General features: G+C 42.8%; 3 protein-coding genes across 3 annotated transcripts; 2 read left to right on the top strand and 1 right to left on the bottom strand.

Annotated features, from left to right (window-relative positions):
* Window positions 1–2374: 2374 nt before the first annotated feature.
* K441DRAFT_660224 (alpha-L RNA-binding motif-containing protein) lies at window positions 2375–3693 on the top strand. Its single transcript, XM_067648672.1, has 3 exons — window positions 2375–2656; window positions 2724–2997; window positions 3126–3693. The coding sequence occupies exons 1-3, from the start codon at window positions 2464–2466 to the stop codon at window positions 3226–3228; spliced, it is 570 nt and encodes a 189-aa protein (XP_067503870.1). The 5' UTR covers window positions 2375–2463; the 3' UTR covers window positions 3229–3693.
* Window positions 3694–4235: 542 nt separating this feature from the next.
* On the bottom strand, window positions 4236–7731 carry K441DRAFT_660223 (DNA repair helicase). Its single transcript, XM_067648671.1, has 8 exons — window positions 7565–7731; window positions 7505–7509; window positions 7221–7314; window positions 7005–7168; window positions 6300–6953; window positions 5546–6247; window positions 5305–5475; window positions 4236–5254 (listed from the first exon to the last, which is right to left on the bottom strand). The coding sequence occupies exons 1-8, from the start codon at window positions 7698–7700 to the stop codon at window positions 4526–4528; spliced, it is 2655 nt and encodes an 884-aa protein (XP_067503869.1). The 5' UTR covers window positions 7701–7731; the 3' UTR covers window positions 4236–4525.
* A 379-nt stretch (window positions 7732–8110) lies between these two features.
* On the top strand, window positions 8111–9277 carry K441DRAFT_611466 (uncharacterized protein; the record flags this gene model as incomplete). Its single annotated transcript, XM_067645573.1, has 3 exons — window positions 8111–8233; window positions 8298–8588; window positions 8654–9277. 3 exons carry the CDS (start codon window positions 8111–8113, stop codon window positions 9134–9136), a joined length of 897 nt encoding a protein of 298 aa, XP_067503868.1. The 3' UTR covers window positions 9137–9277.
* Window positions 9278–11293: the final 2016 nt, after the last annotated feature.

Here is an 11293-nt window from a genome sequence, read left to right as displayed (position 1 = left end):
GGAGTCGAGTAGGTTGCTTATAAAGAAAAGGTTCTATTATATATAGGGGTATCTTTATTACTATAGGGGTGCTAGTAGTAATAAAGATACCTTATATTTTAAAGAGCTTAGATATAGGGCGTCTCTACTACTATAGGAGCGCCACTAGTAACAGAAATACCCTATATTTTGCTAATTATCTATATCTTAAAAACCTCCCTTAAGCTAAGTACGACGCTTATTTACCTACTTCTTTAAGTCCTTTTATAGTCGTCTTATAATACCTAATTTAACACCAGCCTTAATAAGCTCCTTAATAGGATTAGCGCTATTAGATTTATTATATAGGAGCTCTAAATCCCACCTTAAATTATAGATAACTTCGTACATAGCTTTAAAATTAGCCTCCTAGTTAAGGTCGCTAGCTACACTCTACCTCTAATACTTAAAGAACTCCTCTAAATCCTTTACGCGGTTAATACCCTATAGGCGGTATATTGGTAATATAGGTAAGAATAATAAGGGTAGTTAGCTTGCTAGTATAGGAGTAGTTTACTAATTTAATATTAAGCCTATAAGGCTAACGTAAAAGTAATTAATAATGCCTAGGCTATTAACTATAGAGCTCTCGTTTAAGGCAAATTGGCGTACTCCTCTACTACTTTTCCCTCTTATTACCGCTCTTTTAGTAAGCCGAGTAGTAAGCTTATAAGGTAGATTTTTAATATTTATAATGCCTTACTAAATGCTAGTTACCTACTTCCGTAAGTTCTTATCTATTAATTTAATATTTACCTAGCCAAGTATATAACACTAATTGGCGTTAGGGTAGTGCTTTTTACAGCGCTAATACCTAGTAAGCTTAACTCGTAAGCCTATTAAATTTATAATACTACTAGTAAGTATATAAGGTGTCGCATTAAGCTCTAAGCTCTACAAGGGCGTTAGAAGTTTATTATAAAGTTAATTAATTATTAACGGGCGAGAGGCCGCTAGCTAGTTTCTATTAGGAGCATATATAATTAAAAGGTTAATAGTTAGAGCCTTAATTTAGCCACGTTTATTAGTATATTAAGCCCATATAATAAGTTACGTGTTAATCTTCTACCACTAATCTATAACTTTAGAATCTATATTAAACCTAATATCACGAATGCCTATGTGCTAAGTATTAACCTTTACCTTAATTAGCCGAAGCTTAATGCGAATACCTTACTCTTAATAATATAGCTCCCTTTTATAAATAGGAAAGACTTAAAGTTGCTAAAGATTATAACATTAAAGGCTTATATTAATAAGAGTTTCAGTAAACGCCGACTCCTTTAAATATTAAATTAATATATTATAATTATAAGTAATAAACACGCCGCCGCCAGCTCTTCCTATATTATTAATCTCACTCTTTATACGTAGGCAAGGTGGCGGAGTTATTTCTTCTTTATCCTTAATTATATTTTGTGGAGGAGCCCGAGGAGCCCAAGGAGCTTAAGCAGCTGCTTGAGAGGCTGTAGCTTAATATTGCGGTGTTGACATATTTAACTGTAGGTAGGTATGATCCTGTGTTAAATACGGTGACTTATACGGCCTTAATTAAGTCGATCGGCCAATCTAACTTTAAGAAGCCTGTTGGCTCTGCGTACGAGAAGTCTGCTGACTCTACATGTAGTTAAGCCAAGCCTCCGTGTCTTCCTCATCGTCCTTATCTGTAGCTTCCGGATCGTTTTCCATTTCCTTAAGCTCCTCTGGCCGAACGGTGCTGTGTTTGTGTCTTAGCGGCTGCTGCTAGACACCCCGGTGAGAGCTCTACGAAGGCAGAGGTGTACGCAATAAGGGAGGGAGGAGGCTTTGTCGATTTTGTTGAGGGCAAGAAAACACACCCATTGGTTGAGCCGCTACGCGTTTTAAAGGAGGATTCATATTGAAGGCAAATTAACAATTTTACAACACGATTTTGGGTTGATATTAAGACTTTGGTAAGCCAAGCAAGTTCTAAATATATAGCTTCAATTTAATTGCCCCCAGCAACCAGGCACCTGGCTTCGCTTCAGTTACTATGTACAGTTGGTGGCAATCAAGCGAGACTGGATGCCCGTAGCGAATTTAAAATATCGCAGCGCTCGCCAAAGGGGGGGGGGGGTGAAGCTGGTCGTGCGATTGAGTGTATTTCGTTGTAAATTTCACAGATTTTGGTGAGGAAATTGGCTGGACAACTCGCTTGTATGGACAATTCGCTTGTGAAATACGTTAGTGTTTAGGTTTTCTACAAATCTCGCCAAAGGGCCTCAGACCAAGAAAACGATTGCAGTCTGTCCTAGCGGACGGTGCGGATATTCCTATATCCGCACAATCGATTTTCTTGGTCTGAGCTTCTGAGGTAAGCGGTGAACAGCTTCATCTCGAAATCTTCTGAAGATAAAACTAACTCCACCAACCCTTATCACCATCTCCTTCATAACTCTACATATATACCTCACATATCCGAATATGGTGCGAAAGCTAAAACACCACGAGCAGCGCCTCCTGCGCAAAGTCGACTTTACAACCTACAAATCCGACAACAATCACCGCGATAACGCCGTAATCCGCCGCTACGCCATCCAAAAGCCTTCGGACTACCAATCCTACAACCGAATATGCGGCTCACTACGGCAGCTTGCCCACCGAATTGCTGCTTTAGACCCATCTGATCCATTTCGGCGGAAACATGTCACTACGGCAGCTTGCCCACCGAATTGCTGCTTTAGACCCATCTGATCCATTTCGGCGGAAACATGAGGACCTACTCCTTGAAACCCTATTTAACGCAGGCATCGTGGGTACCGGCGGAGGTGGGAGGGGGAAATTAAGCGATGTGGAGCACAAGGTCACCGTCAGTGCATTTGCTAGAAGGAGGCTAGGCGTGGTGATGACGAGGTTAAGAATGGCCGATACCGTTCAGGCTGCAACAAAGTTTATTGAGCAAGGGCACGTGAGGGTAGGAACGGAGGTAGTGACGGATCCTGCATTTCTTGTGACGAGGTACTTGAATATATCTCTTGCATGTTTGTTTCACTAGGTCATCCCAGAGGCAAATATCTCAGCGGAACAATGACGCCCGTCAACATTAATTATTTCCGAACACTAAACTAACAACTTGGCTTAAACAGGAACATGGAGGACTTCGTGACTTGGGTTGATTCATCCAAGATCAAGAGGAATATTATGAAGTACAGAGATAAACTGGATGATTTCGATCTAGCCTTGTTATGAATATTCCAGTTGAAGCATTTTTGGTCTCCATCAGCGCAACATATCACGGGGTTGGAGGGTTTATGCGTTTACAGGCGCTGGCTAAAAAGGGGGTGTTACTGCAGACCAGCGAAACATGTCATATCCTGCGAATCTCGTCTGGAATAGCAAAAAATACTGAATATGTCTCTTTCAGAGAGCTCTTATAAGGCCTTTATCACCCAGGATAACTTATATCTAATATCCCATTTATTACAGCCCTAAATAATTCACACTAATAAAGCATGGCGGATTCAACCTTCCATGTAAAGAATGCACACCTTAACCTCCTTCTGCAAATTCCGGGACATACTTTTCATAATATGGCCCTTGTGCCAATTGATCATCAGCTTTGTCGTTAGCTGGTGACTCACGTCTACCTATGACTCACTTATCTCATGTATATATAGCCTCATTTTCTTCATAGATCAATCGACACACGAGCCCTCATTTCCTGACCTGATTTTCCAATCGACAGATGCACTGCAGTCGTCATTATTGCAGGAGTAGATGAGGATCCTAAATCCAGAAATATGGATAGAATTCAACACGGTTCTTGTATATCGCTGAGTTCAAAACCAATCAGCCAATAAAGAACAATTTCATCCGTAACTTCCTTGGCAAGAGTTTCTAAGGGTCTGAATATGATGTGATGAACCGTTTCATACCATCAATGATGAGAGCTAGTATCATATAGTTCTTAGGCAGTATGGCAAGAAGATACACAGTAACAATAGCCCTGATAACTATTAAGAAAGTCGATAGGAAGAGGACCTCCTAAATGAGCAGGGAATCAAAGGCTGAAAGAGTTTTCTTAAGGAAGTTTAGTAGTTTAGACAGCAGTGGCAAAATGGAACATGGCAGGTTGAACGTCTTGTTTCTATAGCTAGCTGGAAAGTGTATAAGCATGCAGGGTGGACTGCATGAAGGCAAAGCACGACGAAATACTTGTCGACGAGGAGAGCTAGCATTCATTGGCAGCTAATCATATTGTCGACTGTTCCATGCGGCTCCAATTAAGCTACCTCAAACGCAGCTTTGTGGCTTGTGGTTCAAGGTCTGGTGCAGGGGTTCACCAATCACAATGACACTGACTCGTGACTTTCCGGCTGGAGTACTTGTGACGTCCACAATTTTGCGTATGTCGAGCAATTTTTAACAGCTGACGTTCGCTAAGAACAGCTGGGCTTCCCATCAACCAGCCAAGTATGCTACCAAACTTACCAGACTCCGTGATCACCCAACTAAACACAAGATAGCTCTCTCTATATGCACAGTGTCACTGCTTCTTTGTTTCGAAAAAGTCATTCAGTCCACTCACAACTTCCCTGAGGCTTGCATCGTTCCTTAAACTCCCACGAATCCAATCTGGGAGCTTCGCCTGTATCCTTTGGCTACCATATCTTCTATCAACCATTAGGATTGCTGCATAGTCACCGCGGTGTCTAATAGCTCTCCCAATACACTGGTTTACAGCCCTCATGCATGCATTCTCGTAGAAATCTCTCGCTGTGGCTTTGCCATCTTTTCCTCCCCTGGTCGCTTTGGAAGTGATGTATTGCATCTTCGCCTTCCATTCTGCCGCGTGCAGATTTGGGAAGGGTAGCCCGACAACGATAACGCCGCGGCCGAGGGAATCGCTGAAGTTGATGCCTTCGGAGAGGGTTCCACCGATTACTGCAAGGAGTAGAGCACCGCGGCCGTTTCCAGTGGTGATGGCAGCGCTGTACGCGGTGAGAACCGAGTCGACCACCGAAGACGAAGCAGTTGCTAGATTGCCAATAGAATTGATCGCGCTGGATGAAGGCTTTGGTTGGCCACGCTGCTCTAGGAAAATGGGCTTGATGGCGTTGATATTATCCCAGAGGGAGATTGGTTTCGCTGAATGGTTAAGACGCTTCCAGGCTGCGAGACATGTGTCCAGGTAGGGATAGCTAGGAAAGAAGACAACAACGCCATCGGGGATATGCTGGATAAATGTGAGAATAGCATTACCAAGGTCCTGTATCTGCAAAATCTCTTTAGCCCAGCCTTCTATTTTTGCAGAGAAGTACAAACCATGCTCTCTGAATTTCGCTTCTCAAAGGTGAAATCAAACTCGGTGCCACTTAAACCTCGGATGACCGGCATGGCAACAAGATTCGATGGAGGGATGACGTGGCCACAGGAAACGGTCGTGATGCATGATGGGTCAAGATAAGGAAACAGATGTTGCTCATAGTCACTCATCTATGGGGCGATTAGTGATAGAGATGGGAATAGCACTGGTAATAATGGGAAATATTTGAAATGCGCATACTGGTGACATTGTTCCCCCTGCCAGGATCACAGCTCGCGCCTCCTCTACTACCTCCTTAAAGTGAAATGTTGGGTCGAGAAGCATGTATTTGAGAACAATTCCACCCTCATCCTTTGAGTAGAAGAAACGACCTTCTGCTGATGGGTTCATTAAGGCGAGGAGAAAACTTTGGATGTGTGTCAAAACAGGAGCACCTTCTTTTGGTCGATTGAGGCTGACAGTCGAGTTCCCGCCGCTTGAGCGGGGGAGCTTCACCTGCTCTTGTTCTGTATGGATAATGTAGCCGTCAACCTTTCGAGCAAGCTTGCTATCTTGTAAGTAACGCGCGAGCTTAAAAAGGTTAATCTGATCAACGCCCTTTCCTGCCATAAGATCACCAATCTGGACCAATCCCTCAGCATCTTTGGAATTGGCGTTCTTAGATTGGAGATACCCAGTCAGTGAGTCTAGCAAGCGCACTGTCTGGGTCACATATACTCTATTCTTCCCTTTCAGCTTATTGCGGAATTTCTGCAGGTAGACACCGAGCTGCGCGCGGGAGCGTTGTAATTGAGCAAGAGATACTGAAATTGAGTGAATACCAGCTATTGCGTCCATGAGGTTATGAGCCTCATCAATGATAATGACATGGCCCTTAAGAGATAATTCTAATGCTTCCCGCGCTGACTTCTGCAGAAGCAGTGGATATGGTAGTGTGACTATCTGTCTAAATATTAGTGACCATGTGAAGGCGTGATGGGCTTGCACAACAGACCTCGCAGGGCCGTATAGCTGATCTTGATGCATAGTAAGGACATATACCCAGTTTTCTACCCAACTTTCCCAGATCTTCAATATCTTGAATTCTAGATAGTGCATGGTCTCGAAAATTATTGACAACAGCTTCGGTCTGTTTGGTTGGCAGATATGAACATTTGCAATCAACGGAGGTTCCGGGCTGTTGCAACTCTAGACAGCGTTCATTAATGGCAGTAGCGCTTCCGAGCTTGTTGACTTTCGGATTAATGCAGAGATTTTTCCTTGAGCCCAGAGTGAGGTGTTTGAACTCTTCCTCCAAGTCGACTTCGACATCCGTATCGCTGTTTTTCCTATTTAAGGGGTCTGGAGCAATTGCTGGCGGCATTTTAACGCGCCTCAGCTCATTGGCAAATTGAGTCAGCTGTGAATGTGTCCTTGAGCAATAGAAAATTTTCATCTCGTCAAAAATCTCTTCTTCGCCTTCGGCAGATATTTGTCTAGTGGGAAGACCAAGCTCTTCCATCAGCAACTGTGTCTCCATGGAGAGCCCAGAATCCGCCGATGTCCTTACTCTAGATTTTACGAATGTGTCACCTTCACTCTCGTAATCATCGAGAACAAAACGAGCTTCATCTGCATCATCTTCGCCGTTTTGGTCTGTAGTCATTTTCTGTAAGAATTAGTATCACGAGAGCTGCGGTTACATATGTGGGTTGCATACTTGTCGCTTGTACTGTGGCTCGCCTTTCTCAAAGCGTTCTCTAATCATCTTCTCTTTGGCCCGAATCTTGGCCAGGCGGCTTTCAAAATCAGCTCGTTGACTAAGCAATGCCTGCTTCTTTTCCTTTCGTTCATGCTCAAGCATCCATTCCGGCTCACTCCCGTCTGAAAGTTTATAAGCACTTGGTAAAAGTTATCAAATTAATCCTTCACTCACCGACAGTTACAGCTGCAAGGACCTCGTCAAATGTCCTTCTCTTGTGATCCCGAAGCCATGTTAAAGATCCGCAGATAAGGCTTAGACTTTTCCCCTACCGACAAGATTAGAGTCGTTACCGATGATGGGTCCTCAGCAAATGGGGCTCTCAGAAATATACGATACGATTGATATAGATTTGTTTGGCCGTATGCAAGTTTACTCTTATGATCATTAAGAGAGAAAAAAAAGTAAGGATCGCTTCAATGAGAAGTAGCATAGTAGTCCAAAGTGAAAGCCCTTACCGTTCCTACAAGGCCCATCAGCACGTGGGGCTATGTAGCAACCCAATATGGCTTCCTCACCAGTAGGCGACTCGAAGATACCGACTTTCCCATCCTCGATGCACTCGTATAGTGCGTTCATAAATTTTTTCTGAATGTCGTATGGTTCGTACGGGTGATGGAAATCTTTCTCTTTCTCTGCTGCAGGTCGATTCATGTTGAATTGAGATAGCGCAATCCTCCTTGCTCGGAGGAGAATATACGGACAATGTGAGAACAGCTAGACGCGTCAAGGTTTCGCCTAGGGAGCGAGGGAGTCCTGATGAGGAAACGCGGCTTGGCGGCCACCAAGCATTTGCGCGCAAGGGGGTGAAACTACCTCTTTTCTCTCTTCCTTAATCATAATTAATGGAATACATGTAGGCTTAGATCAATGGTAAGGCCGTTAGATAGTTACAAGTAGTAAGTAATGAATAGTTGAATTGTATGGATGACAGTCTAGTCTGAGGCTTCAGGAGGAGAAGCTAGAGTTTGATTACAATAGCAATGATTGGACAAATTGCCGACATGTTTTGCGAGACATTGAAGCATCAACTCCGGTCGACATCAACCTTCAACGCCGCCACAATGGCTTCGAAATTGACTCCGTTCGTCTTCAGGAGTGGCCCCAGAGCTTTGCGGCAGCTACAGAGAACTCAATGGCGGTCGTTCGCTGCCTCAGCGCAAACGCGAAGCGACTCGCTCATGGTTGTAAGTAATCTGCCTTCTTGGCGTGCGCTCCGCGGTCGAAGTCATTCACTAACGTATCGATCAGCATAGGGACACACCAGTCAACAATCCTTCCATTCCGTTTAAGTTCACGCCGCAGAATGAGGAGCTCATCAAAGAGATCATTAGCCGATACCCAAGCCAGTACAAGAAGGCCGCAGTGATGCCACTTCTAGACCTTGGCCAGCGACAGCATGGCTTCACTAGCATCAGCGTAATGAATGAGGTAGCAAGGATACTCGAGATGCCACCTATGCGAGTTTACGAGGTGGCAACCTTCTATACCATGTATAACCGGAATCCGGTCGGCCGATTCCATGTACAATGCTGCACAACAGTATGATACTTATCTCTTTGGCGTGCGACACTACCTACCGCCATAGATACTGAGACATTTTATAGACACCTTGCATGCTCCAAGATAGCGACTCAATTATGAAGGCGATCCAAGACCATCTTGGCATTCACCACGGAGAGACTACCAAGGACGGGCTGTTCACGTTTACTGAAGTCGAGTGCCTAGGTGCCTGCGCAAATGCGCCAATGGTGCAGATCAACGATGACTACTATGAGGACCTGACATATAACACAACGGTGTCGCTACTAAAAGCTTTCCAGCATGCTGCCAAAGTTACCGGGGTTAGCGGAGGCGACACTGGATTAGGCGGCGAGGCTGGGAAGGGCGCTGTAACTGGTGGGGACAGAAATATCAAGAGCGGGAATGAGATTAATGAACAAGGAAGGGCGTATGAGGTTGGAGGGGCCAAGATTCCAACACCTGGTCCCTTGAGTGGAAGGAAGAGCTGCGAACCAGCATCCGGCTTAACTTCTTTAACAAGCGAACCTTGGGGTAACGAGACTTTGAGGAAGGATGGAGCTCTGTAATTGAGTCTGTATATATTGGTATGTACAGTATTTTTCAATTGAGTCATGAAAACTTGGCGCTAGAGTATCTCGTGGTGTAGATAGCAGGGAATAGAAGTTAACATGTTCTCGCAGCCACCCAAATTTTACATAAATTTTGACACCATGTGTCTACGCGACTTTTGTGATTTGTGTGATATAAAATGACACCATGTGAAGGCATGAGGCTATTCCTGTGACGTGTTGTACGGATGGCACAATGAAAATCTCGCATTGCACAATACGTTTTTGACTCTTGCCTATCTAGTTAACCTCGAGAACATTTAAACCTGACTGTTTTACTAAATAAAAGGGGTTAATCCATTTTTTGCAAGCGGGGCCCACAAAGTGCCCAACATATGCGAACTACCGGCTTATTTGCGCCATTGCACTTCCGAAGGACGAGAGGCCAGAAATGAGCCTAATGGCTAATTCTCTGTCACTGCCATGGAGTGATATAGTAGTATTACAAGTTTGCAACATGCGAGCTAGCTCCATAGGATTGTATTGCGTTTTCCAGGCTATTTATGACTGAAAATGCAGGTCCATATTGGCACTTATCAGTCTCCATCTCTTTGATACCCGGGAAGCCAAGAAAGTAGAGACATGGAAAGCCTTTGCCTCTAGGAAATCCAAATACGTCTGCTCTACCCTCAATATATCGCAGACTCAAACCAGGATCCTACTTGAAAGAAATTTGCATCCGATCACTGGGCGGATGGCGATCGTGCCCCGACAGTCGGAGGAAGGAGACTTGCCTTGCCACCTCAAGACCGCTTTAGTACCGTTCATGCTTTGGAAGAAGCATAATCAACGCCACGCTCTGGTTGGGAGCTGCTATTTCACGGCTTTGAGGATGAGGCACAAGGAACTCTAGACTGGCAAATAATTGTCTAGGATGAAACTCCTGCATAACATTTTAGAATCATCACAAACGAAGTTTTTGCCCGGGATCCAACACATGCTTCCATATCGAGACGGGAGAGGTATTCTGAGAAACTTGGAGGAAGGTATCAGTTATCTCATAAATCAGACCCCCGGGGAGAAATTGCGCCACGGCGTAGCGCTAAGGGCTAGCATTACTCCTAAGCCAATTAGATTACTAAACCCTAGTCCTATAGATTCCTGTAAACTCCTAGACTAATTAGATTGCACTAAGAGGAATTTCTCCCTAAGGGTCTAAGAGCTTATAGGCCCTCTTTATATAAGAACTTAATATTTCTTATTAGGCGACGACTCTTCCATTATAACGCTGTATCTTAACCCTTTTATAACGTCTAGTTATTATAAAAATACTATAAGGTAGGAGCTCTTTAATTTCTCTATTTATTGTAATAAATAACGACGTCGTGGCTATATTAGTTAGTCGTATTTTTATTAGTCGTATTTTCGTTAGTTGTATTTTTATTAGTTATAAAAATCATTAGTTATAAAACTCGTTGGTTATAATTTTATCTTGCTGCTCTGCTTAAAGCTCTGTATAAGGTTCTGCTCGAAGCTCTATATAAGGCTCTGCTCGAAGCTCTATACAAGGCTTTCTTAAAGCTCTGCATAAAGGCTTTTCTTAAAGCTCTGTATAAGGCTCTACTTAAAGCTCTACTTAAAGCTCTATACCTTATATACTTCTCTACATCTAATTATCTCTAAAATACTACAAGGTAAAAGCTCTTTATCTTCTTTATTGTCTCTACATTATAGCAATATTATAGCTCTATTCTACGAGAAGTTAGTTATAGGTAGTTAGTCTAGTTTTAAAATCCTATTATAATCTTGCCTTACTACTATACCTTATATACTTCTCTATATTTAATTATCTCTAAAATACTATAAGCTAAAAGCCCTTTATCTTCTCTATCGCCTCTATATTATAGTAATATTATAGCTTTATTATACGAGAAGTTAAATATAGGTAGTTAGTTAGTTTAGTAGAAACATTCAGTTTTAAATATAACTTAACTTTTACGACAATATATCTCGCCTCTTAATACTCTAGATATAGGCCTATAATATATATTTACAAATATATAATTACCTAAAGAATCCATTACATTAAGTATATATATTATAAATATTATAATTAGGACACGGCTTATAGAAATATACAGAATTTAATTTTTAAAATATTTAATTCTTACTAAA

This window comes from Cenococcum geophilum (genome assembly GCF_001692895.1).
Source record: "Cenococcum geophilum 1.58 unplaced genomic scaffold K441scaffold_22, whole genome shotgun sequence".
In the NCBI taxonomy this organism is placed as follows: domain Eukaryota; kingdom Fungi; phylum Ascomycota; class Dothideomycetes; order Gloniales; family Gloniaceae; genus Cenococcum; species Cenococcum geophilum.
This window is presented reverse-complemented; position numbering and strand designations above follow the sequence as displayed.

What these genes read in the sequence shown, in the direction of transcription:
- K441DRAFT_660224 (XM_067648672.1), top strand. Translation starts at nt 2,464, where the DNA reads ATGGTGCGAAAGCTAAAACACCACGAGCAGCGCCTCCTGCGCAAAGTC. An exon ending in CCACCGAATTGCTGCTTTAG is followed by an intron (nt 2,657 to 2,723) that starts ACCCATCTGATC and finishes TTGCTGCTTTAG; the next exon opens with ACCCATCTGATCCATTTCGG. An exon ending in CCTGCATTTCTTGTGACGAG is followed by an intron (nt 2,998 to 3,125) that starts GTACTTGAATAT and finishes TGGCTTAAACAG; the next exon opens with GAACATGGAGGACTTCGTGA.
- K441DRAFT_660223 (XM_067648671.1), bottom strand. Translation starts at nt 7,700, where the DNA reads ATGAATCGACCTGCAGCAGAGAAAGAGAAAGATTTCCATCACCCGTAC. An exon ending in CCTTGCAGCTGTAACTGTCG is followed by an intron (nt 7,169 to 7,220) that starts GTGAGTGAAGGA and finishes ATAAACTTTCAG; the next exon opens with ACGGGAGTGAGCCGGAATGG. An exon ending in AGCGAAATTCAGAGAGCATG is followed by an intron (nt 5,255 to 5,304) that starts GTTTGTACTTCT and finishes GAGATTTTGCAG; the next exon opens with ATACAGGACCTTGGTAATGC.